Below are 27,650 nucleotides of genomic sequence, written 5' to 3'. Positions count from 1 at the left end.
GGTAAGCTATTATCATTCTTAACAAGAGAATACAGTGTTAAATGCTAATGTCATCTTTTATATCAGTAGCCATATAACTCATCCATCCATCCTTGGTCTCTGTAGTATCTCCCACTTCCACGGCCTTGCAGCGTGTCATACATATCGTTGGTCACAAAGCCGCTCTCAGTGCTGGCCAGTGTCACAAAACCACTTTCAGTGTCACGGCCTGCCAGGTTGTCATAATCTCCGGTTGGAGTGTCTGGAGAAGAACCCAGGAAGGAAGTGTTTTTGATGTCAGGCCGTGTGCCGGCCAGGTCTGATTCATGCTGCCTTCGGATGACCTTGTAGACGTCAGGGCTCGGGCTGTTGCATCTTTCACCAGCAGCCCAGTATCCTGGATCCTTTGGAGGGGTCTCAGTCTGTTCTTTCTTCCTGCATACATAGATGATGTTTTTTACTATCAAATTTAAAATGGCAGGCTTTCTTTAGGTAAGAGATCAGTGAAACAACGCACCTCTTTGTGAACAGCTTAAAGCAGAAAACCCCCGTCGCCACAATCAGCAGCAGTAGAAGTGGTATGGTTGGCAGCACAATGTAAGTGACATTGAGAGCATTGTCTGAAAGAAATGCAGGATATTGGTTAATATGAAAAGTATACAGCCTTGAAACACCATTCAAAAGTTTGGATTAATGTTTCTGAAAGAAGTCTCTTATGTCTCTTATGCAAAGCTGAATCTTCAGCATCATTACTCCAGTCTTCAGTGCCACATTAAGTTCAAAATAATTTATAAAAAATAGAAATCGTTATTAGAATTTAAAAAGTCTTTACTGTCACTTTTGATCAATTGAATGCATCCTCACTGAATAAAAGTATCAATTTAAAAATAAAATAAAAAATTCTTACTGACCCCAAAGTTTTGAACAGTGGTGTATACTTTTTACATTAAAAACCGTCGAAGACCACGACTGAAAATATGTCTACAATTCTAACTCAAAAGATTTTATAACAAATTATATTATCAGCATACCCATTTAAACGAAAACTTACAATTCTTAGTATGGGTTATGTCAATGTGTTTAAAACCTGATGATCATAATATGCAGCATGATTTAAAATGATCCAAAAAGCATCTTGTGCTTCAGTTGAAGCAACAACGTCTGCTCATCTGTACAAAGAGTCGCAGGATCAATGACACAAATTTACTTATTGATTAGTGACCTATAATAAATAGTGCAGACATATTTGTCTCCAATCTATAACTCATAACAACTCAAACCTGTATGACTTTCATTCATCTTCAAAACAAACAAAGATATAACATTCTCTCTTTTTTTTTGTCTATCAATTGAAATTTGAAAAGGACCATATTTGATTCTCTGTGTCACAAACTGCTCCGAGACACGAAGGTTGAGGATCCAAATGCAGTTTTATTGAAAGGGTAATCACAATCGTAGTCGAAAATAGGCAAGGGTCATAAACACTGGCCTGGGTAATAATCAGTCCAAACAATAACAGGGTCATAGGGGCTAAGGGGCACAGGCAAAAACAGAGGAAACCAAGAAAACTGGACAGAAGATCAAAAACCAAGATAAAGAAAACAAGGCGAATGCTTGGAATTGCAGTGTGACACTAAACAAGACATGGCAGATGCATGAGTTATGGGAAATGTAGTATGTGAGGGAATGACAATAGTCTAATGTGGAGTGCCCTCTGGTGGCTCTCAAGGGCACTCCAGCTGGTGACATTACACTCTGGTTGTGTCCGAAATTGTCCCCTTCACCCTTATATTGCACTTTTTATGTTTATGTGTTTTTATGACCATTTTGAAGTGTCAAAGTTTTGATAAAATGGACATCTATTGAGGGACAAAATCTCTCAGTTTTCATTAAAATATCTTTATTTGTGGTTTGAAGATGAACGACCGGTTTGGAACGACATGAGGGTGAGTACAAGACAGACATTTTATTTTAATTCGAAACCGTACAACTACTATATGTTTATACCATTTTTAACTGAAGAAGAAAAAATGCCAGTCTTTTGGACCTACTCTATTTAGTTAATAGGTATCCATGACATGAGAGTCTTCAACCATGTCTGTGAGAAAAAGATTCACCTGGAGGTTCAGATACGACCACTCTCATGCCATCATCCTTTTCTGTGACAGAGGGGTATCTGGGTATTCTGGGTGTCGGAAAAGCATCTGTAATATACGTGAATTAGGTTTTTGTGTATTATCTGGTGTAAGACATCAATAAAACAGCACATTAAACTAATTAAAAGTATTAAACAAAGAAACAAGCACAAACAAACCAATAAATGCAGACTTTCCCATAATTCACAAATGGTGGATTAAAATGAGTCCATCCAACATTAGGCCAGTGGTTCTCAAACTTTTTGACACCAAGGCCCCCCTTTGTCCAAGACAATATTTGAAAGTCCTGCTATGTAAGCTGATATGTACGTTTGATACTTTTGTTGTAATAAAAATTTATAAAATAAAAAATATCAGTTTAATGATGTACATGTTTATTTGTAGTATTTTGTTTTGCATTGTAATTCATATTACCCTTGTGAAAAATAAGTACACTTAGCATACTTTAAAAAATAATACTTATTACGAAAATATGCTTAATGGATAGTTCACCCGAACATTTTAATTCTGTCATCATTTACTCCCTCCTCAAGTTGTTCCAAACCTGTATGAGTGTTTTTTTGTTCTGGTGAACACAAAGGAAGATATTTGGAAGACTATGGAAGTCAATGTTGCCTCACAACTGTTTGGTTCCCCATATTCTTAATTCCTTTTTTTGTGAACAACTTAATGGTGAGTTGGGTGAACTATGCCTTTAAGTGCGAATTGCATGTAATGTAAATCTAAAATTAGTTTTGTTTTAAAATATACTCTTAAATTTTAAGTACAATACAAGTGATATTTAATACAATTAAGAGCACTTCTTTTTCACAAGGTTATGTTAATATAACTACATTTAAATAATTGTAAGACTTATTGAGGCCCTCCTGGAAGTTTCCTGAAGCCTCCTACTGGTTGAGAACCACTACATCAGCTGTCTTTATTTTATAAAAAAACAAAATAATTTTTACACATTTTTCAGAGGCACTATATTAATATACATATTAATAAAAAATATATAAATATCAAGCTTACCTTTAAATGTTTCATTTTCTGCAGGGATTGGTGCTGGAGGTTTATCTGAAACATCACATGATGACCATGATATATCAAACACTAAACAGGGGTACATTTCCCAAAGCCAACTGATTGCTCTGTTGGTAGTGACAGAACTTGCGACCGTAGTTGGCTAACGATGCTTTTGGGAAACGCACCCCAGTTCTTGTTGCTCTGGGAAGCTCTAATCAAAAAATGTAAAATGTGAATGGTAAATGAGAACGCCTCGGTTACGACTGTAACCTCGGTTCCCTGAAGAGGGAACGAGCGTTGCGTCGAAATTGACGCTATGGGGAACGCTTTGCGTGATGACGTCTTGAAGCACATGTAAAATCAGTCCAATGGTGTGGCGGAACGTCAGAGGCGGGTGACGTCACGTACCAGGAAGCTATAAAAGCCAGCCCGAAACAGAAAACGAAAGCTTCGTAGAGTCTGAAGTCGTGCTGACAGGCATGAAGGAGATATGGCAAGGTGACGCAACGCTCGTTCCCTCTTCAGGGAACCGAGGTTACAGTCGTAACCGAGGCGTTCCCCTTCAAGGGAACTCGCGTTGCGTCGAAATTGACGCTATGGGGAACGTCTATACCAACGCCACCATAGCTACAAATGTCTGTCCTGTGTGAAATCAAGTGAGCAGCACTAGGAAGACAAAACCTGAGACCCTGGAGTAGAGTCTAGGTCTAAAGAGTAGAACCTGACGAAGGTGTGCGGTGAGGACCAGCCTGCCGCATCACAAACGTCCTGTAAATATACTCCTGATAAAAGGGCCTTAGAGGCCGCCATACTCCTAGTAGAGTGCGACTGGACAGCCAAAGGAGAAGGCTGCCCAGCCGCCTCATAAGCAAGTGAGATAGCCTCAACCACCCACTTGCTCATCCTTTGCTTAGACACTGGACCTCCCTTGTTAGGGGACCCAAAGCATACAAACAATTGATCGCTTTTACGCCACAGGGCAGCTCTGTGGACATAAGCGTCTAACGCCCGAACTGGGCAAAGCAAATTATTCGCCTCCTGGTCCGCATTTTGAAAAGGAGGAGGACAGAAGGCCTGCAGAACAATAGGTCTAGCCACATTAGTGGGGACCTTGGGGATATAACCCGGTCTAGGATGAAGAAAAGCTTTAACCATACCCGGAGCAAACTCCAAGCATGACGGAGCAACCGACAATGCTTGGAGATCCCCTATTCTCTTGAGAGAAGAAATGGCGAGAAGGAACAGAGCTTTCACGGTGTAACCGTGGATGATGGCGCCAGCAGTGTGCACGGCGCAGCGTCTCCCGGTTTTATTTTGTTTATTGTGTGTTATTATTAGTTTAAGTTATCAAAATGTCACAGCTCTGTTTGTATACGATCGCCAAACTCTTTTTTCTATTCGTGATCAACATGCTGTCTGGACAACGAATGTTAGTTATGGGAATCAGTCCTCGGATGCACTCCCTTCTACACTCCCAGCTCTGCCGGCGTATTTGCAGTTTACCTCCAGTACAGCTTCGCGGAGGAAACGCCATAGAAGGCGGAGAAAGCGAGGTGGTGTGGTTGCAAGAGCGAGAGCATATCTACGGTCCACGTGGAAAAATGGACCGGGATTTCAACACGACTTCTTCTTACCAACTGTCTGTCCTTCTTTGGACCTCAAGAGGAGGTGGCTACTCCCGATACAACCTGAAGCGGTCATCGCTGTGGATCAGCTGCGTATGCCAGTGGAGGAATTTGTTCCCCGGCGTTCACAAACGGCCAAGCGCGGCGTGGATCTCATGAATCTCCGTTCATTGGCTCGAGCCAAACTACCACACACACAGGACACTGTTCTTAATTTGGCACTGATTAATGTTAGATCATTGTCTAACAAGACTTTTATGTTAAATTACTTTTTTCGATCCCGGGAGCTTGACTGTATGCTTCTTTCGGAGACGTGGGTTCAACCTGGTGAGTTTTTCCCCTTCTCAGAGCTCCTTCCTCCGTCATGCTCTTTCTTTAGCTGTCCTAGAACAACGGGTAAAGGTGGAGGCCTAGCGACAATTTTTAAATCCAGCCTGAACTGTAAAAAAACTCCATGTAATCAATATAAGAGCTTTGAGCTACAACTTTTTGAACTCAAACTTAAATTACACGGATCAGTGGCATGTGCACTCATTTATCGCCCTCCAAAAATTAACAAGGAATTTATTAACGACTTTTCGGCGTTTGTGGCTGGCATTGCTCTAACCTACAATCATTTCTTAATTGTTGGTGATTTTAATATTCATGTTTGTTGTGCTTCGAAGCCTTTGGTCAAGGATTTTTTAAACATTTTGGATTCTTTTAACCTCACTCAATCGGTGAATGGCCCGACTCACAACAAGGGCCATTCTCTCGATCTGGTACTGTCACACAATTTAAATGTGTCCATAAAGGATATTTCAGATGCAGGTATTTCTGATCATATGCCAGTTTTATTTACTGTCTCTTTGCCGTGCTCTCAAAGCAAGTCGTGCTTCCCTATGAGTCAGCGGCGCATAATTAATTCATCTACGGCTTCATTATTTGCTGCAGCATTTGACACCTTTCCAGTAGTGTCTCGAGATATTTCTTCATTCAAGGACATTGAGGAGTTGGTGGCTTTATTTGACTCTACGTGTACTGAAATTCTTGACTCAGTAGCACCGCTAAAGAGCAAGAAGGCTCATTTAAATAGAGAGCCATGGCTAAATGACATTACTCGTGCTCTCAGAAGGGAATGTAGATGTGCTGAGAGGAAATGGAGGAAAGACAAGCTCTATATTTCTCTGGAGATTTTAAGGAATTGCTTGTCCAAATACCAGTCTGCTGTTAAAGCGGCAAAGACCCAGTACATGTCGAACCTTGTGCTAAACAACTGTCATAAACCCCAAGTCCTTTTTAATGTACTAAATAGGATAATTAACCCTCCTGAACACATCGGCATTATTCCTAGCACAATTTTGTGTGACCGATTCTGTGAATTTTTTACTGATAAGGTGTCCAGTATTAGGGCATTAACATGTTGTACTGCACCAGATCCCAGTGTTACACCGTTATGCTTAGGCATATTTGAAAATTTTATCCCAATATCGCTTTTAGATTTGTTAAAGACGGTCCAATGCTTAAGACTTTCTGTCTGTTCACTGGACTGCCTTCCTGCAAAGCTTTTTATAGATGTATTTGACACTGTTGGATTTTATATTTTAAATATGATAAATATGTCTCTTTTAACAGGTTCTGTGCCGGTAACCTTTAAAAAGGCCATTGTACAACCTCTTCTAAAGAAACACAATTTAGACCCCTCTGTCTTGTCTAATTACAGGCCAGTTTCCAAGCTGCCTTTTTTGTCTAAAATATTAGAAAAAGTGGTTTATAAGCAACTTTTACTGCACCTTAAATCAAATAATATATTTGAAAAATTTCAATCAGGTTTTAAATCAGGTCACAGTACGGAAACCGCACTTTTAAAAGTATTTAACGATCTCCTCTTAATTTCTGATTCTGGTAGCTCTGCTGTGTTGGTGCTTTTAGATTTGACCGCTGCGTTCGATACGGTCGATCATAAGATTTTACTGTCAAGACTTGAGTCCTGCGCAGGTATCAAAGGCACAGCTCTGAACTGGTTTGAGTCTTATTTGACTGACAGATCTTTTTCTGTAAATTTCGGACCTTTTTACTCTAAGAAAACTCTAATTAATAGCGGGGTGCCCCAAGGTTCTATCTTGGGCCCAGTCCTGTTTTCATTGTATATGTTGCCCTTGGGATCAATCTTCAGGAAATACAAAATTTCGTTTCACTGCTTTGCTGATGACGTCCAGATATATCTACCTCTAAATTCTAAAACCAATTCTACTGAAGCACTGAGTAACTGTCTGGGTGAAATAAGGGATTGGATGTCACTAAATTTTTTACATTTGAATGACAAAAAAACTGAAATTATAATTTTTGGGAAGCCGGATATCTCAGGTTTAAACAGGGCTATAGGCCCATTACTCCCCAATTACAGCCTATCTGTAAAAAATCTTGGAGTCATTATTGATAGTTCTTTTAAATTAGAGAAACAAATTAGTTCAGTAGTTAAAACAAGCTTTTTTCAGCTTAGACTGTTGGGGAAAGTGAAGCTGTACCTGCCGCAAAGTCAACTAGAAAAAGTTGTACATGCCCTCATTACAAATCGCTTGGACTACTGTAACTCTTTATACTATGGTTTAGATCAGTCGTCTATTCACCGTTTACAATTAGTACAAAATGCAGCCGCTCGCCTGTTGACAGGGAAAAAACGATTTGATCATATTACTCCGGTACTGTCGTCCCTCCACTGGTTGCCTGTTGCTTTCAGAATCCAGTTTAAGATTTTATTATTTGTTTTTAAATCTTTAAATGGATTAGCACCGTCTTATTTAGCGGATTTGCTGACTATGCACACCTCAGTCAGAGCACTTAGGTCAAATGACCAGCGACTTCTAGACTGTCCTAGATCTAGACTGAGAACCAGAGGAGACAGAGCATTTTCCGTTGCAGGACCTAAGCTATGGAATGCTCTTCCCCTTAATATTAAGGAAGTTAGCTCTATTGAGTCATTTAAATCGCTTTTAAAGACTTATCTTTTTGATAAAGCATTTAATATAATACGAGCTGTGACGTTGTGATGTTTGATTGTAAAAATGTCTATATGTGTTTTAACTATTATTATTATTATTGGGACATTTTGCCTATTTAATTTCTCTTTTTGATTAATTAATATGTTTTATGTTTGGTATGAATTTCTGTACAGCACTTTGTGGCAGTAATGACTGCTTGGAAATGTGCTTTATAAATAAATTTGACCTTGACCTTGACCTTTCAGAGTTAGGAATTTCTCAGGATGGGCTCGAAGGGGGCCAGGGAAAGGCCTTGCAGCGCAATGGACAAATCCCAAGGTGGCACCCTAGAGCGAACTGCAGGCCTCAGCCTCCAAGTGCCACAAAGGAAACGAGATACCAGAGGGTCTTTCCCCACAGACATTCCACCCAAAGTAATGTGGTAAGCACCTATAGCCGCCACATAAACCTTTAAAGTGGACGGGGTCAGACCTGCAGTGAACCGGTCCTGCAGGAACTCCAGAACTGTACCAATTGGGCAGTTGACTGGATCCAACCGACGGTCACTACACCAAGAAGTGAATACTCTCCACTTCAGGGCATAAAGTTTCCTCGTGGAGGGAGCTCTGGACTGTAGAATGGTCTCAACAACCTCAGTTGAGAGACCTGACTCTATGAGCTGGGCCCCCTCAGAGGCCAAGCCCACAGGTTCCACAGTTCCGGTCGGGGGTGAAAAATCGAGCCCCCTGCTTGGGACAGAAGGTCCCTCCTGACAGGAAGCTCCAGAGGATGCCGTCGAGGAGGGACACAAGATCGGGAAACCATACTCTGCCCGGCCAGCGCGGGGCTATAAGAAGCAGGCAAACCCGGTCCCTGCGAACTCTCTCCAGAACTCCCGGGAGCAGAGCAACTGGGGGAAAGGCGTACAGACGTAGCCTCGGCCACGTCTGTACCATAGCATCCAGTCCCAGAGGAGCTGGATGCGTGAGGGAGAACCAAAGTGGACAGTGAGACGTCTCTCGAGACGCAAACAGATCCACTTGTGCTTGGCCAAACTCCCTCCATATCAGCTCCACCACCTCGGGGTGGAGCCTCCATTCCCCGGGCCTCGGCCCCTGTCTCGACAGAGTGTCTGCTCCTATATTCTGGACCCCGGGGATGTAGGCTGCCCTGAGTGACAGCAACTTCCCCTGGGACCACAAGAGGATATGGCGTGCCAGATTGGATAATGGGCGCCAGCGCAAACCCCCTTGGTGGTTGATTTAGGCGACTACCGACATGTTGTCCGTATGCACTAACGCATGGTGTCCCCTGAGATCTGTGATAAAGCTCCTCAGAGCCCGGAAGACAGCTAACATCTCCAGGCGATTGATATGCCAGGAACGATGATGGTCTTCCCACAGACCTTGAGATGAGCGACCCTCTAGGATCGCTCCCCAACCCATGAGGGAAGCATCCGTCGTTAGCAGTTTGCGACGACAAGGAGCTCCCAGCACTGGGCCCTGGGACAGGAACCAAGGTTTCTTCCACATAACCAAGGCACGTAGGCATCGCCGCGTGACCTTGATTGTGCGAAATGGGTTGCCCCTCGGGGAAAACCCCCTGGTCCTGAGCCACCACTGCAGGGGCATCATGTGCAGTAGTCCAAAAGGTATCACGTTGGAAGCTGCTGCCATGAGACCCAACAGTCTCTGGAACTGTTTGACAGTGAGTAGCTGGCCTAGCTTTACACTTTTCACAGCTGCAAGGATGGAATCTATCCGTGGCGGTGACAGGCGCGCCTGCATCGACACTGAATCCCAAACCACGCCTAAAAAAGTGGTCCTCTGAAGTGGAGAAAGCACACTCTTCTTGGCGTTCAGCCGTAACCCCAACTCTTTCATATGGGCGAGAACAACATCTCGATGTTGAACCGCCATCTGATGCGACTGAGCTAAAATCAACCAATCGTCGATGTAGTTCATGATGCGAATACCCTGGAGGCGCAGAGGCGCCAGAGCTGCATCCACGCATTTGGTGAAAGTGCGGGGTGATAAAGCCAGGCCGAATGGAAGAACTCGATATTGGTATGCTTTGCCCCCGAAAGCAAACCTCAGGAACTTCCAATGACACGGACGGATGGAAATATGGAAATATGCGTCCTTGAGATCTATCGTGACAAACCAGTCCTCGGACCTGATCTGTGGCACGATTTGTCTCAATGTTAAAATTTTGAACTTGAGCTGCATGACTAACTCGTTCAGAACTCGAAGATCTAAAATGGGACGCAATCCCCCGTCCTTCTTTGGAACTATGAAGTACCGGCTGTAAAACCCGGTTTCCCTGTTGGAGGGAGGTACATATTCTATGGCCCCTTTCTCTAACAGAGTGTTTACTTCCTGTTCCATAACCAGAACCTGCTCGGGACCCACCACTGTGGGCAGGACCCCCATAAACCGAGGTGGGCGTTTCTTGAATTGTATCTGATACCCTTTTTCCACGGTCTGCAGGACCCAACGAGAAACATTTGACAGTAGCTTCCACGCTGTCAAAGATTCTACTAGAGGTACCAGCCTCTCGAGACTGGTTTCTGGATTTTGTTGCTGTTGAGTAGTCGGTTCGTCGCCCTGTAACGGCGCACCGGCAGGGAATGACCGAACAGACTGCTCTAGCACCCTCCTCAGAGGGGGCGGGCATCCCGAGGCCACTACGTTTCCGGGTGGACCTTGAGATATGTGCTCGCCGGAGACCGCTGCGCCCTGAAACACCGGAGGCGGCAGGGTTGGCAGACCGGTCCCCTGAGGGCACCGAAGAGAGACGGGCACCGTAAAAAGAGGTGTTGACCGCTCTGCTTCGGGGGGGGACTACCCTCATTTGTCCTGAGCCCTCGGACATCAGGACTTTTTCCCAGCAGCCTTCTTGGCGGTAATAACGGTCCGCAGATCCGTTTTACCCCTCGCAGACTTCTGGGTTTGAGAGCGCCCTCCGTGTCCCCGAGATTTTTGTGGGGGAGCACGGGAGGAAACGCTCTGTTTCTGAGTGGCACGGTGCTCAGCTCTCTTTTTAGATGAGTGAGGCTGCTCCCGCTCAGCAGCCTCAATGAAAGAACGGCGGGGGAGAAGTTTCTGAAGTGCAGCTGCCTGTCTTGAAGCTTCTTGTGATTTAGCTACAGCACTATTAACTGCATCTCCAAATCGGAAACCGGTGCATCTAAAAGAACATGTTTCTCTTTGTCCTTTATATCACTTAAATTGAGCCACAGATGCCTCTCAGTGGCCACCAGGGCTGCCATAGAGCGGCCGATGGATTTAGCCGTCTCCTTGGTGGCCCTGAGAGACAAATCTGTGGCTCTACGCAATTCAGACACAGTATCGGAACCAATACCCCCGCCCTCTTCAGAATCACCCAATAATTCAGCCTGGTACGCTTGCATTAGTGACATTGTGTGTAAACACGCTGCAGCTTGGCCGGCGGCGGCATAAGCCTTGTGAACCAGGGAAGATGTGAATTTTACTGGCTTGGATGGTAGTGCAGGAACCTTCAGAGAAGATGCCGTTGCTGGAGAGAGATAGCTCGCGAGCGTCTCTTCCACCTTCGGCATCTCCCCATAACCATGCTCTTTATAATTGTGAATGGAAGAATAGTGTGATGTTTGTGCAGTATACACTCTAAATGACACTGGTTTCCGCCACGATCTCCACACCTCGGTGTGGAGATCGGGGAAAAACGGAAGGCTTCTGCGCTGAGGCTGTGCACGAGATGGCAGGAAACGCTCGTCGAGCTTGCTTTTCGAACGAGCGCCCTGCCGATCCTCTGGCCACTCAACAGATAATCGCTCGACAGCTCTCGTAACAACATCGAGCAATTCTTCAAACGCATGAGACTGAGGTGGCGAATCCTCAGACTCAGCGTCAATACTAACAACGTCCAACTCCTCAGAGCTGGACAATTGCAGTATTGGTGCCTCCATCGGGGGGGAAGAAACCGCAACGCGTGCTTCCACACCCTGCTGAGAGGCACTGGATCTATCAGAAAGAGGCTGAGATAAGGCAGAGCCCGTCTCAACATCCACTGATAGATCCATTTGCGAACCCCAGGTCTGTGATCGACGCCGTGCCTCGGCAGCGGCGGGACCAGAGCCCTGGGGAACGCGATCCCGGTTAAATAAAGCCAGGCGGGATCTGAGCGTACGCATAGGAAGCGCATCGCAATGCTCACAGCCAGCACCCTCGAGTGCTGACTGGGCATGCTCTTCACCCAAACAGACAACACAAAGAGTGTGAGTGTCCCCACTCGATAAATAACGCGGGCAGGGGTGAACACACACTCTAAACTGCTGCTGCTTACTCGCCATACTGAATATATAAATATAATAATATAATATAGACAGACAACACCAAATAACAGGGACAGATTTCACACAGAGCGCAAGTGAAGACTCAGAAAGCTTTCATTTTCTGTTTCGGGCTGGCTTTTATAGCTTCCTGGTACGTGACGTCACCCGCCTCTGACGTTCCGCCACACCATTGGACTGATTTTACATGTGCTTCAAGACGTCATCACGCAAAGCGTTCCCCATAGCGTCAATTTCGACGCAACGCGAGTTCCCTTGAAAGGGAACTTCCCCAAGTCAGGATATTGTGCTCTCCAGATATGTGGACTCTTCTTCAATGTAAGTGAATGGGATTTATATGCTTTTTTATTGTTTATTAGATCGAAATCATAAGCCTGTTTACTTTAAAAAATAATAGCACGGCTCTCTTTATAAAGCTGCACCGTTTTCAGTGCAGGATGAGTAACATGTATAGCATATTATACATCCAGCCAGTTGTTATCGCAGAATAAACCCCAACGTGGCTACTTGCCACATAAGTAAATAATTAGATATGAAATAGACCATTGATCTGAGTTGAAATATTTGATTAGCTCTTTAAACGCAAAGCTTCCGCAGAGAGAGCAGTTGCTAGCAAGTGCATGGCAAGTTCAAACTAGACAGACATTTAAGGGATATGGTACTGTAATAATACATAAAATAAAATAATAATAGCTAATAAAATATAAAAAACTCAAATCAATATTTTGTGTACAGTTATTTAATTATGTCATCCGGTACCGCGGACTCGCTCTCTTGTTTCATACAAATGCAGCTGCTGCCAATTTGCGACGATTGTTTTGTACACTGTAATGAATTATAAGATAACAAACAGGTGTCGATTTTAAAACAGTTTAATCTCAAATGAATATTTCTTATCCCCATAATTATTTATGTGGCAAAATACTGTGTAATAAGTGGTATGACTGTACCATATACCTTAAATGACCGTAGAGTTTGAACTTTGAACTTGCCGCTTGCTAGCAACTGCCTTCTCCGTGGAAGCGTTTAAAGAGCTGATAAAGTATATGACTCGATCAATGTCTAATTATTTACAGCAAGTGGCCGCATAATAAGCAGGATAATGTACATCCAGTCGTTTTTTATCGTAGAATTAACCCTTTCAGGATGATGCAAGATGTCCTGATCACCCCGCCAGGGTTTATTTTGCGATAACAACCGGCTGAGTCCATTATACCAAATATAACATACCGCTCGATGGCACAATTGACCAATCAGAATCAAGTATTCCACAGAGCCGTGTGATTAGCAAGTTTGATGCTTAGGTTTGTTCAAATCACCAAACTAAGAACTGTATGAGCAACATCATAAGTAAAATGAATTGACTGAGAAATCATTTGAATAAAATATGCCATCCCAACCTTTGGTGTACTTGCAGATAAAGTTGTTTTTGGTTTCACAATTGTCGTCATTCCACTGGAACATGTAAGGACCACCCTGACCCGGAGGAGCAGAGGGCTGATGATACATCACTACACACACCTCATACCCACAAGAAGGCTCATCCAAGTGCCAGTTCCTGTCACACACACAAAACAATAAGCAAAAGGACCTACATAGGGAATGTGTCCATCAAATGCAGCTCTCGTCACACCTGAAGGTTGCTTGGCTTCCATCCAGCCAGTAGTATTGAGATGGGCAGTCTCCGTTTTTCTCCTCATAGTCTTGATCCCTACGAAGCCCAATCCAAAAGTCACCATCTGATGCTTTTAGTTCATGGATGAAATTTTCTATCAGTCTCTGCTCAGTCTTAGACTCAATACTGAGAAGGTCTCCGCCATCACTCCTGCAGGCTCGACTCGCATCTTCAAAGTTGAGTTTACGTTGGCTGTCCTGAAAGTAGGCAATTTTATAGCAGGGCTTCTCAGTGCCACGCTTGCATATCTGTTGACCTTAAGAGACACATTATAAATGTTAGAAAAGACAACGGAATGTAAATATATTGACATATATTGATTCATCCCATGGACTTTTATTTAGACATGCTCTAAGCGATGTCACACGTTTTTTAGGACAAAACATTTTCTGTCACATACAGCACACATCTCCTCACTATCAGCTAGCTGCCTGTCCCCTGAACACACTGTAAAAAAACGCGGTCTCTGTAGACACCCCAGGACCACAAACGGCAAGAAAAACAAACTGGGCTAACCCGCACCACGAAACACAAAAAACTGTTCCAGCCAATAACCGACAAGAAGGATTTGGGGGTGGGGTTTGGGGGGTTAGTGCGCGGATGATGAGGAGGAGGGAGGGTCTAGCTAGCCTCCGTTTTGTTTGACAATACTTTAAACATCAACAAGAAGTGACGTCACCCAACATCACTTAGAGCACCTTTAAAAGGATGGTTCACCCAAATGTTTAATTCTGTCATCATTTAATCGCCCTCAAGTTGTTGAACACAAAAGAAGATATTTTGAAGAATATAGGCCAAACAGTTGATGGGCCCTATTGACTTCCATAGTGTAGCGGGTATGACGTAGGCAGTGGGAATTGTGCCTTGATTGAACCAGGTGGTGGTCATTTGGCGCTACACCTTTAAATCCAGCAAGCTGGCGGTCTCTCTCATTACTGTTTTGCTACAGACTCTTGGTTCTTTGGACTCTTGGTTGGTTGTACGAGTTGATGTGAGTTCATGCTTAAATGTATTTTAGCCTCCTTGTGAAAACATGGTTGGCATGGATCTGGTATATTCAGAATATTGTATTGTTTTGTAGCGTGATCTGGCGTTTGTGCGGTTATTCAGTGCCGTGGTTACATCCAGCTTCCTGTCTTCACGAGCCCTCACTGGCTATGAATTGTGTCTGCGCGCTTCAACGAAAATGTAAGTTTTCTGCTTTTACTCGTGAGCAGCGTTCAGTTTTCTTTTCTTCAGGCACTGGCCGTAATGAACTTTCATTGATTCGTGTTCTGTTTATATTAGTTACGGGTTTAGAGTGTGACCACTGTAAAGTTTGCTGCGTGCTGTTTGTTGTGCTGAGAATGTAAGTTCACTGGCTTCCTTTCTCCCTCACGTGTGTACATTTTCATCACGGAACGCTTGTTCATATGTATGTAGTCATGTTGACTCGCCATGTCTGTATTATAGTTTGGCCTGGGAACATACGAGTAAAAACCAGACGGAATAAATCGATCGCTACGATATTACAACTAAACAAGCTCTTGGCTCGACGCTGCGGTCTGCATTCAGCATTCATACAGGTTGGTAAAGTAGGCTACTTTAGCACCTTGCCCTGTTCCGACTGCTTGTATTTAATTGAAGATTTTTTATGTTTTAAGTAATTTTTAGCCCATTGATGTACAGGTTACAAACTAAGCATAGCTTTGATTTGACCTGTATAATTACTTGTATGGTATTGTAATTTTTCTTTGCAGGAGGACCGTCACATGCCATCTTGGCCACTGTTTTTCCTGTGCTTTTGTTTTTAGGATCTAGATGTGCGTATGAGTGTGTGTGGGAGGGAGGCCCGTTGTGTCGTCCATCAGTCTCTCCCTTGTGTGTGTTGTTGTATGCTTCATGTTTGTGTATGTAATGTTTGTATCTTAGGCCATTGGGTTGGTGCAATATCCTGGGGGGGGGAATAACAATTGTATTGTGTGTGTGTGTTCACTTATTTGCTGAGTGTAAACTACTGTTTTTTTGTGTGCATGTGATTTTGTGATGTGCCCTATTTATTTTGTGTTTGAATCTTGCTGAATTCTTATTGAGTGCTATTTATTCAAACACCTTGATTTTGCACTTTGTTGTCCCCATTCCTGAAATTTGTTGCCCAGAGGCCTAAGGTCTGTTCTTCATGTGTGTGTGTCCAACTTGAGAAAAATAAAATAAACTGTTTATATTTTTATAATACTCCAGTCCCTCTCTCTCCTTTCATTTCCCTTCATTGGGATAGCCTGCTGGTAAACATCTAAAATTTATATGGTTGGTTATCCACTTGAAATTGATTTAAAAAGGCCCCCTTGGGTCACATTTGGCGTAGTCGGGGCAGGGTTGATTGGGACTGGTGTAATTTGTTTTTGTTGTTTTGTGTGTATGTGTGTATTCATTGCAGGTAGAGTACAGGAAAAGCAGTGGTTGAGGACTGGGCCTGGACAGCGGTTCTGCAAGTGATAAGTGGTTTGTATTTAAAAAAAAAAAAAAAAAAAAAACGTAACTTCTTTTTTTTCCCTCTGGCTTTGTGCGGTTTAAAATGTCTCAGGAGCCGGAGGAACGGGTCGGGCAGCTAATGGAGCAGATTAAACAGTTGCAGGCTGACAATGAAAGGCTACGTCAGGGAAATGTAGCATCCGCTGGGGCTGTAGAACAGGGAGAGCAGAGTCAGCAAGAGTCAAATCGCCAAGAGCCAAATTCTCAGGAGCCAGGGTCTTCTGGATTGAGGTATGTGTATGTTCCTAGAGAACGTAAATATCCCAGGTTCTCTGGTAGTTCAGAGTCTCCTCCGGTGGAGGAATGGATCGAGGAGGTCCGTCGATGTTTACAGGTTAGGCATATGTCTATAGGTGAGCAGGCGCACTTTGTGTATGACCTTCTAGATGGGGAGGCAAAACTAGAAATTAAACTCCATCCAGCTCTAGTTAGATCCGAGCCTGAAAATATTTTTTCTATACTGACTGAGACTTTTGGCTGTAGTCAGTCTTATATTGACGCTCAACAAAAATTTTTTCAATGTCGTCAACGGGAGGGAGAAACGTTGCGTGAATTTTCACACTCATTAATGTCACTTATGGAAGTCGCACAACGTAAAAATACAACTGCAATGGCTAAACCCGACTGTGTTCTCCGTGATCAATTTGCAGAAAACGTTAGAGACAAAATGCTGCGTAGAGAATTAAAACAATATATCCGCCTTAATCCTGATTCCTCCTTTTTGGACTTGCGTCGTGAGGCATTTCGCTGGGCCGATGATGGCGAGGGGCCTCGTTCTGTCCGTGCAAGGGCTTTTTCGTGTGACGCTAGTTCAAGGGTGGTGGGAGCATGGCAGGCAGAAGCCCAGGTCGTTGTAGCACAACCAAGTAATGAATTGACCGAGCTCAAAGACTGTTTGCGTAGGCAGCAGGCCCAATTAGATACTATTCTTAAACATTTGTCCCCTGGCTCAGGGCCATCCAATCTACCAAATAGGCAGACTAATCATCAGAGGCGGTTTCGTTTTGATGTGGATGGCAGACCTATTTGTCTGCGTTGTGAGCAAGTAGGCCATATGGCTAGGGATTGCCTGGTTGGCTCACGGCAGACACAGCGTGTGGGGGTTGGGTCCAGGCCACCCGTGGGGAATGAGAGGGATGACTCCTCCGGCAGGCAACAGGGAAACTAGCACCCTCTAGTGCATGGAGCCAAGCACTAGAAGGGGGTTTGATGGGCTCAGATTCGTTTACATCTCTTTTGTCCTGTCCCTCTGCATTGGTGGGCGAGTGTCCAGTGGTAGATGTTCAGATGGGCGGTGTAACTGTTACTTGTCTTATAGATACCGGTTCTATGGTATCTACCATTACGGAGTCCTTCTTTAATAACCATTTTCGAGTCCTGGGGTGTGACCAGCTACGTTCCTGTGGGTGGTTACAGTTAAAAGCGGCCAATGGCCTAGAGATTCCATATCGAGGTTACTTAGAATTGGATGTAAAAGTCTTAGGAAAAGTTCTTCCTTCCATAGGCGTCTTGGTGGTTCAAGATCCACCTGAGTCCAGATTTAAGATAAACAAGGACTCTGTCCCAGGATTGATTGGGATGAATGTCCTTCGTTGCTGCCTGCGAGAGTTTTTTTGCCGAGACGGTGCAAGTTTGTTTACTACTTCCGGGGTAACGGTCCCAGTCGTTTGGGAACATGCCTTATTAGCGTGTCAACGCCTCGAGGACTTTTCTACGTCTGGTGTTCTAGGTAGGGTTTTGACTGCCCCTGGGTCCTCCATTTGTGTTCCAGCCGGATCTTTAAAGTTTGTGTCAGCCACCTGTAGGCAGGGGCTTGGCCCATTGATTCCTTCTGTACTGTTAGAACCAGCAGCGGCAGGGTGGCAGTTGCCACCAGACTTAATTGTCCCAATCTCATTGCTCCCCATTGGAAATGGTACAGTACAAGTGCCAGTTGTTAATGTGGGCCAGGTAGATCGGTGGATAAAACCACGTACCCTGTTGGGGGAAATGTATTTGATCACTGCACGTTCCGCTAACAAATCCATCTGCTTTCAGGAAGAAAATGGCACTCAAGGCCCTGTCGCGTTTATTCGGTCAATGGAGGCTGCTACAACTCCCTCGTTAGGGTTTGCGGACCTTTCCTGGCCTAATCTAACTGAGTCCGAGCAATGGGAAGCAAAGTCTTTACTTCAGAAGTATAGTGATACGTTTAGATGTAGTGAGGCACTCTTGGGCTGTACCAACTTGATCGAGCACGAGATTCCTGTGGTTGACGACATTCCGGTGCGGCAACGCTACAGACGACTTCCACCATCCCAGTATGATGTAGTGAAGGCACATATCCAGGAGTTGTTAGATCAGGGAGTGGTAAAACCGAGCTGTAGTCCTTATTCCTCACCCATCGTGGTTGTGGAGAAGAGAGATGGATCTATTCGTCTTTGTGTCGACTATAGACAACTAAACGCAAAGACTAGGAAAGATGCCTTTCCATTGCCAAGAATTGAGGAGTCTTTGGATGCCCTCACAGGTGCGTCTCTCTTCTCCACTCTCGACCTTGCGAGTGGTTATAACCAGGTGCCAGTTGCTGAGAAGGATCGGGCTAAAACCGCTTTTTGCACGCCATTTGGCCTCTTTGAGTTTCAGAGGATGCCATATGGGTTGTGCAATGCACCCGGGACTTTTCAGCGGCTGATGGAAAGAATATTTGGGGACCAGCGTTTCCATTCCCTTCTCCTGTATTTAGATGATGTGGTCGTTTTTTCAGCTACGTTCAAACAACATCTGGAACGTTTGGAGTTGGTATTCAGTCGTCTACGCGAGCACGGTCTTAAGCTCAAACTAAAGAAGTGTCATTTTTTTCAGCCTGAAGTAAAGTTCTTGGGCCACGTTGTCTCGGCCTCTGGGGTCTCTACGGACCCTGACAAGATCAGTGCAGTTAGGGATTGGAGCACTCCATCTACAGTTGCAGAGCTGCGATCATTCCTTGGGTTCGCGTCGTATTATCGGCGTTTTGTGCAGGGCTTTGCGAGGTATGCGGCTCCTCTACATAAATTGGTGGCAAAGCTCCAGCCACACCCTAAAAGGAATAGGACGGGGCGTAATGCCACTTTGCGGGACCATTGGGACTGGGGCTGTGATCAAGCATTCAATACTTTGAGGGACAAACTGATAAGCGCACCAGTTTTGGGTTACGCCGACTTCAGCAAACCATTTGTCCTTGAGGTAGATGCTAGTGGGCTGGGGCTCGGCGCCGTTTTATCTCAAGAGCAGGATGGAGGGCCTCGGCGTCCAGTTGCTTATGCAAGCAGGGGCTTGCGACCAACTGAACGAAACATGGATAACTACTCAGCCATGAAACTTGAACTGTTGGCACTTAAGTGGGCAGTAACAGACAAGTTTCGGGATTATCTGCTGGGTACCAAATTTACTGTTCTGACCGATAACAACCCGCTCTGTTACTTACGGACAGCTAAGTTAGGAGCCGTAGAGCAACGTTGGGCTGCGCAATTAGCTCTTTTTGACTTCACCATACAGTACCGTCCTGGCGCATGTAACAAGAATGCGGATGCGCTATCTCGCTTGCCGGCACCATCAGTCCCAGTTTCTATGGAGGAGGTGGCCTTGGGGATCTCAGTGCCAGTCGAAATTAAGAGTGTGGTCATGCCCCCTTCTGTTGAAATACAGGCCATAGATGCATGCCCTACAAGAACCAGGGCAAATCTCCAACTCTTGCAGGCTGAGGATCCTGTTTTGAAGGCCTTCCTTGTATATTGGAAGAGGGGAAGTCCTCCTACAGCTCCAGAGAGGTCCAATGAGCCCCCTGCTGTTGTGGAGCTTGTCCGTCAATGGGCAGACCTAGTAGTCTACGAGGGTGTCCTATATAGGAAGACACATGTCCCTGGCAGTACTAAAGAGGTCTTGCAGCTACTGCTGCCTCAGGCTCTTCAGACAGAAGTGCTCACAGCTTTGCATGATGATCATGGCCACCAGGGGGTAGAACGAACAACTAATCTTGTCCGCCAGCGATGCTATTGGCCCTTTATGCGGAAGGATGTCGACCGGTGGTGCCGTGAATGTCGGCGGTGTGTGGTGGCCAAGGCAACTCAGCCAAAACTGAGGACCTTTATGGGTAGTCTGTTGGCATCAAGGCCTCTAGAAATTGTAGCCATTGACTTTTCCATATTGGAAAAATCTAGTGATGGGAAAGAGAATATTTTGGTTGTCACCGATGTGTTCTCTAAATTTGCGCAGGCATATCCTACGGCAGACCAGAAGTCGTCAACGGTAGCTCGAGTCTTGACAGAGCAGTGGTTTTACATTTATGGTGTCCCATTACGTATCCATACCGATCAAGGGCGCAATTTTGAAGGTGAGCTGTTCCAACAATTGTGCAGAGTGTATGGAATTCGTAAATCCCGCACTAGCCCATACCATCCAGAGGGCAACGGACAATGTGAGCGATTTAACCGCACATTGCATGACCTGCTTCGTACACTACCTCCTGACAAGAAAAGACGGTGGCCCCACCATCTGCCACAGGTTTTATTTGCTTATAACACCACAGCCCATCAGTCTACGGGGTTTTCTCCGTATGAACTTATGTTTGGGCGTAAGCCCACTCTTCCACTCGATTCTTTGTTGGGCATAATTGACACTCCATTAGACTCTACTACTGCCGAGTGGGTTCAAGAACACCAGGAGCATCTCTCTGCAATCTATAGTCAGGCCCGAGCTCATTTGGAGGCAGCCGCTCAACAACGAGCAAAGAATCATTTGGTTCCTTTGCCACTTCTGCCCCCTGGTACGCTAGTGTATCGTCGTAGTCACCCGCATGGACGGCACAAGATTAGTGATCATTGGGAAAATGTGGTGTATGAGATTGTGAGTTGCCTTGACGAGGTTGGTACACTTTATAAAATTAGGCCAAGGGATCAGTTAGGTCCAGAGAAGAATATCAACCGGAAAGAACTACGGCCCCTCCCAACTGACCCAGGTTCACCCTATCTTGTACCTGGGGCTGAGATGCTTAACGTAAGCATGCCAAACTCTATAGGGGATGATGTTGATGGTAGTATGGAGGAAGGTGATGATTTTGGAGTATTGGTGGCAATTGATGCACCTCTTGTAAGAGGATCAACACCTCCCACTGAGTTTGGAGCGTCGCAGCCTCCAGCTCTTGAACAGCAGGGGCAGACCACACCCCAACATTTAATATATGACTCCTTGGGTGTTGAGGGGGAAGTATTAACATCTGGCAATAGCCTTGTTTCAAGGAGAACTGCTAGAACAAATGCAGGCCACCATCCTAACCCTCACAATCTCCCATGCACGACTGTTAGAAGACCACCAGTGGCCTCGGCAGAAAGCGCTCTAACCATTTCCTCCCATAGCGTTTTTAGACCTTGGGTTTGACCCTTGCCCTAGTCACCGGGACGGTGACATTCAAGGGTGGGTGAATGTAGCGGGTATGACGTAGGCAGTGGGAATTGTGCCTTGATTGAACCAGGTGGTGGTCATTTGGCGCTACACCTTTAAATCCAGCAAGCTGGCGGTCTCTCTCATTACTGTTTTGCTACAGACTCTTGGTTCTTTGGACTCTTGGTTGGTTGTACGAGTTGATGTGAGTTCATGCTTAAATGTATTTTAGCCTCCTTGTGAAAACATGGTTGGCATGGATCTGGTATATTCAGAATATTGTATTGTTTTGTAGCGTGATCTGGCGTTTGTGCGGTTATTCAGTGCCGTGGTTACATCCAGCTTCCTGTCTTCACGAGCCCTCACTGGCTATGAATTGTGTCTGCGCGCTTCAACGAAAATGTAAGTTTTCTGCTTTTACTCGTGAGCAGCGTTCAGTTTTCTTTTCTTCAGGCACTGGCCGTAATGAACTTTCATTGATTCGTGTTCTGTTTATATTAGTTACGGGTTTAGAGTGTGACCACTGTAAAGTTTGCTGCGTGCTGTTTGTTGTGCTGAGAATGTAAGTTCACTGGCTTCCTTTCTCCCTCACGTGTGTACATTTTCATCACGGAACGCTTGTTCATATGTATGTAGTCATGTTGACTCGCCATGTCTGTATTATAGTTTGGCCTGGGAACATACGAGTAAAAACCAGACGGAATAAATCGATCGCTACGATATTACAACTAAACAAGCTCTTGGCTCGACGCTGCGGTCTGCATTCAGCATTCATACAGGTTGGTAAAGTAGGCTACTTTAGCACCTTGCCCTGTTCCGACTGCTTGTATTTAATTGAAGATTTTTTATGTTTTAAGTAATTTTTAGCCCATTGATGTACAGGTTACAAACTAAGCATAGCTTTGATTTGACCTGTATAATTACTTGTATGGTATTGTAATTTTTCTTTGCAGGAGGACCGTCACATGCCATCTTGGCCACTGTTTTTCCTGTGCTTTTGTTTTTAGGATCTAGATGTGCGTATGAGTGTGTGTGGGAGGGAGGCCCGTTGTGTCGTCCATCAGTCTCTCCCTTGTGTGTGTTGTTGTATGCTTCATGTTTGTGTATGTAATGTTTGTATCTTAGGCCATTGGGTTGGTGCAATATCCTGGGGGGGGGAATAACAATTGTATTGTGTGTGTGTGTTCACTTATTTGCTGAGTGTAAACTACTGTTTTTTTGTGTGCATGTGATTTTGTGATGTGCCCTATTTATTTTGTGTTTGAATCTTGCTGAATTCTTATTGAGTGCTATTTATTCAAACACCTTGATTTTGCACTTTGTTGTCCCCATTCCTGAAATTTGTTGCCCAGAGGCCTAAGGTCTGTTCTTCATGTGTGTGTGTCCAACTTGAGAAAAATAAAATAAACTGTTTATATTTTTATAATACTCCAGTCCCTCTCTCTCCTTTCATTTCCCTTCATTGGGATAGCCTGCTGGTAAACATCTAAAATTTATATGGTTGGTTATCCACTTGAAATTGATTTAAAAAGGCCCCCTTGGGTCACAATAGTATGGAAGAAAAAAAAATACTATGGAAGTCGGCCCATCAGTTGTTTAGTTACCGGCATTCTTCCAAATATCTTCTTTTGTGTTCAGCAGAAGAAATTCATACAGGTTTGGAACAACTTAATGGTGAGTAAATGATGACAGAATTTTCATTTTTGGGTGAACTATCACTTCGATAATTTTGTATTTAGAAAATGAAACAAAAACAAATGTGTTGTGATGTGGAGTGTGTCTCAATCAGCTCCCTAGTTCAGTAGTCAGGGCACTGATCAGGGAGTCGGCCATTTTAAAGGCTGTCTCAATTGAAAAATCCTACTAGTGCACTGAAACGTTCGCTCCCTAAAGAAAATACCCAAAATGCAAGGTGAAAACCAGGGAGCTCACTATGTTTCCCTAATGGAAGTTCTGAAGCGCGAAACATAAATCATGTGAGCCAATTTACCACACACAATGCATGTGATAGATGTTTTGTTTTTTTTTACATTATTTAATTATATTCCAACATAAACATACATCACTAGGCAGGTAATGCATTTATTTATGGCTGAAATTATGCATGTAACAAGCAAAGTATTTTATCATTATGTACTTTAAATAACATTAAAAATAATGTTGGAAAGATATCAGAACTTCTGTTTTTTTTTTCATAAATACCAATAGTGATGTTTTACGAGGACATTGTCATGTAGCCATAAATAGTGTCAAAGTGTCCCAATGTGTAGTAAACCAGGGTCCTTACTGTCCTTAATTTGTGTACACGATATACTGATTCATGACCTAGGAAGCTGGGATTGAGACGCATTGAGACATTGCGTAGCAACGCTGAGGGAACTCCTCCCTTCTCCATTTTGCTGAAATCTAATGGGCTAACGCCAGCTTGGAACAGGCTCGCGGGCAGTATAAAATGCATGGACACGACAATTGTGTCAGAATCATGACTGAACTGAAAGCTGATCAAACAGCGAACACGCCGGCTAATGCAATGTCTTGTTCCCGCCTCTCAGGGACCCAAGGTTACAATAGTAACTGGAGACGATCCCTTTCGACAGCGGTAACTCTACATTGCGTAGCAACGCTGCGGGAACTGTATTAAATCCCGTCGTGAGAGTAGTGAAGATAAGCCCTGAGAAACTGGGTCAAGCTACACCAGCCATGGAAGAGACAGACAGTCAGCCAATAGCCGTGCCGCAAGGAGTGCTCGCATCTGATAGGCAGAACTAGACCAATGAGACATCAGCTCCGACCCTATCCAAATGTGCATATCCCTGACAGGGCAAACAGCGCTCTGAGCTTCAGCGTCACATGAGGATGACGGCTCAGCAGATAAAGCGGGCAGGGAAAGGAGTAGAAAGTGACTTCGGCACGTAGCCCCGTCTCGGCCGGAGAGTGACGGTGCAGTCGCCGGGTCCGAAACAGATACAATTATCGTTCACCGAGAACGCGTGTAAGTCTCCAATGCGCTTCGCAGAGGCGAGAGCAAGGAGTAAAGCCATTTTCAGGGAGAGCTCCTTCACTGCAATCGAAGCTAGGGGCTCGAACGGCGGTAGAGAGAGAGCCCTCAAAACTAGATCTAGATCCCAAGCCGGCACAGATGGCGGCCGTGAAGGACACAATCTCTTCGCTCCCCTGGTCACCAGAGTGTGCTTACAGATCGATTGCCTGTCAACCGGGAAACGCGTCCACATACACCTTCAACGTGGATGTCAAACTCCCGCTGTCCAGTCTGTGCTGTAGGAAGCGCAAAACATCTGACACGGAACAGATCACCGGGTCGATATCGATGTTCTGGCACCATTTTGCAAAAACTCCCCATTTTAGAGCATAAAGGTGCCTAGTAGAAGGCGTGCGCACCTCCGCGAGTGTGCCCTGCACTCGTGAATGCAGAGTGTCTCGCTCATTTAAGGTCCCTGAAGCAGCCACACATTAAGGTTCCACAGCTCGGGCCTGGGGTGCCTTATCGTGCCGTTTGCCTGAGACAGCAGGTCCTTCCTGAGGGGGATTTGCCATGGGGGAGTCACCATTATCTCTCTCAGGTCCGCAAACCAGGGCTGGTTCGGCCAGTTCGGGGCCACGAGGATCACTGACGCTCTCTCCTCCCTGATTTTGTATAACACCATAGGCAGAATCTTCACCGGAGGGAACGCTTAAAGCCTGGTTTTCGTCCAACGCAATGTCAGAGCATCTCCCGTCAGCGGGGAGTGAGATAGCGAAAAGAACGTTTGACAGTGAGGGTTCTCGCTTGTGGCAGACAGATCCACGTCCGCCCTCCCAAATCGATCCCAAATCATTCGCACCGATCCCTTTAAATCCACTGAAGCGAACCAGTCCCTGAGATGGATCTGTGCTAGGATCTTGTGAAGTGCTCTGTTGATGGGTCTCAGGTCCAGAATCAGACGGAGTCCTCCATCCTTCTTTGGCACCATGAAATAGTGGCTGTAAAATCCGCTCTCCTGCTCGCTCAGAGGAACATGCTCTATTGCTCCTTTCTCGAGCAGACTGAGAACTTCTTGTCTCAGAACGGGGACGTTTTGGGGCAATGTCAGTGACGGGACCACGCCATTGAAGCAGGGTGGTCTGCGTCTGAACTGAAGAGAATATCCGTGTTGAATTATTCCCAGTAGCCACAGTGAAACGCCCGGAATAGCCCTCCACGCGTCTAGGAAATGACATAGTGGTCGCGTTGTAGTTATGGGCTGCGACTCCGCACTTCTCTGGGGCAGGGCGAGTGACACAGTGTTGGGTGTAAGAGGAGGAAAAAGCTCTTTTTGTGAAGGGATACATGTTTTTATTGTGGAACTCACACAAACAGATACAGTATTTACACAAACATTGCATTTGTCACCTACAGGAACATAGGGGACACGATGCAGAACACGGCGCTTAGGGGCGGGGCCTCCAGCGAACTGACTCTCTCGCGGCGCAGGCCTCTCCTCTGACCCTGACTCTTCCTCACAGGTCCCGTCCACTGCTTGCGGCGAACATCCGGTTCGGCGCAGTGTGCATACATGTAGTCCGTGAAGGCCGCCTCGCCGTGGGTGTGGCCCAGGCAGGCAACGCAGAACTCATGTTCGTCGGGCGGGTCTATGGGGCCCGCACAAATTTGGCAAGTTGACGCTATCGAATGATTAGAGAAAATTCACCAGTCCTCCTGTACAGCTTCCACGATGGCAGCGTGAAGAAAGAGATTCTGACGCAATTGTCCTGTCCGTGCATTTTATACTGCCCGCGAGCCTGTCAGTATTTGCATACTTCGTGACAATTGACCAGCTGTTCCAAGCTGGCGTTAGCCCATAAGTTCCCGCAGCGTTGCTATGCAATTTAGAGTTACTGCTCTTGAAAGGGAACCCATGGTTCAATGCTTTAGCAGTCTTAAAGTTACAACAGCAATGACAGCACTGAAAAGTGAGACTGAACTCAAGTGCATTGTCAATACAAAATGTTGGCCAAATGGCAAAATGGCAATCTTTTTTTTTCCAGAACATAAATTTCAGTCTCATGTTTGATTATTTTTCTAAAAAGCAATGGTTTTTCAGACAGCAAATCCAGGGACTCCCAATTTAAAATAAATAAATAAACGAATAAATAAATCCCTTTCACTAAGAACATGAACAACATCGTGTAGCAGATCATTACTCAATTGAAAAAAGTGCTACGGGTTTGTGAAATAGACTACAAGCCTACCTTTATTAAAAATGGAAAAATTAAACGTAATTATGTTTCTGTTATGATTACTTTTTGCTCTATGGATACCACATAAATATATAGAAATGAGATGGACTATTATTTAATTTAGAGAAAGCCATTAGTGTCTGAGGCAGAACATACCTCTGGGCTCGTAAATGTCTGCACCGCAAGGAGGATGGACAGCACATCGGGTTTACAAGTGGTGAAGAGAGAAAACAGCCACTGTTAAAGCATCATCTAAAGAAGTCACTCACTCCCTGTATTCAAGCATCTAATTCAAATTACTTGAACAGGAAAACGAACGAGTCTGATAGTTACGTGATCGAAACCGACAACAACAAAGTCAATGAAAAACCTAGAATAGAAAACGGTTTCTAGCATATTATAAAGAACCTTAGGCTGTCAAAAGTGCAGTATAGATTAAAGTAATATATAAAGTCTGACTTGTTCAATTTAGCAAGCTTTTCCTCCAAATATTACTACATAGCCTAGATTTTAATATTTAAAAAAAGTCGAATGCAAAATGTTCTTTCTTAAATGTGCAACTCACCGCCCAGAATCTTTGATGCGCACGCGGAGATGCTGAATAAAACCAAAACGCAGGCACATTTTCTCATCAGTTCCATTTTATCACCTTTGATCAAACTTCCATGGGTCTTAAAAGTAATTTCACGAAGACAATGGGATTCCGAGAAAATAAAAAAGGAACATCCAACACCAAGAGGGCTTCATCCAGTAGAAAACTAATCACTTGTCCCGTTATCCGCTGAAATC

The 27,650-nt window shown here is 44.7% G+C and overlaps 1 protein-coding gene across 2 annotated transcripts; it reads right to left on the bottom strand.

The window, feature by feature from the left end:
• On the bottom strand, positions 1–27,541 carry layna (layilin a). 2 transcript variants are annotated; one of them, XM_082170102.1, is made up of 8 exons: positions 27,427–27,522; positions 27,018–27,035; positions 13,695–13,992; positions 13,462–13,619; positions 3,150–3,194; positions 2,097–2,183; positions 497–599; positions 1–414 (listed from the first exon to the last, which is right to left on the bottom strand). In XM_082170102.1, exons 1-8 carry the CDS (start codon positions 27,500–27,502, stop codon positions 63–65), a joined length of 1,137 nt encoding a protein of 378 aa, XP_082026228.1. In that variant the 5' UTR covers positions 27,503–27,522; the 3' UTR covers positions 1–62. The 2 variants fall into 2 exon arrangements, with proteins under 2 accessions (XP_082026228.1, XP_082026229.1); XM_082170103.1 differs by lacking the exon at positions 27,018–27,035 and having other exon boundaries at positions 27,427–27,541.
• Positions 27,542–27,650: the final 109 nt, after the last annotated feature.

The sequence above is a fragment of the Leuciscus leuciscus genome (assembly GCF_965113295.1).
Source record: "Leuciscus leuciscus genome assembly, chromosome: 5".
Lineage (NCBI taxonomy): Eukaryota > Metazoa > Chordata > Actinopteri > Cypriniformes > Leuciscidae > Leuciscus > Leuciscus leuciscus.
This window is presented reverse-complemented; position numbering and strand designations above follow the sequence as displayed.

What these genes read in the sequence shown, in the direction of transcription:
- layna (XM_082170102.1), bottom strand. Translation starts at nt 27,502, where the DNA reads ATGGAACTGATGAGAAAATGTGCCTGCGTTTTGGTTTTATTCAGCATC. An exon ending in GGTCGTATCTGAACCTCCAG is followed by an intron (nt 600 to 2,096) that starts GTGAATCTTTTT and finishes CATTTCTTTCAG; the next exon opens with ACAATGCTCTCAATGTCACT. An exon ending in TTTAAGCTGTTCACAAAGAG is followed by an intron (nt 415 to 496) that starts GTGCGTTGTTTC and finishes CTATGTATGCAG; the next exon opens with GAAGAAAGAACAGACTGAGA.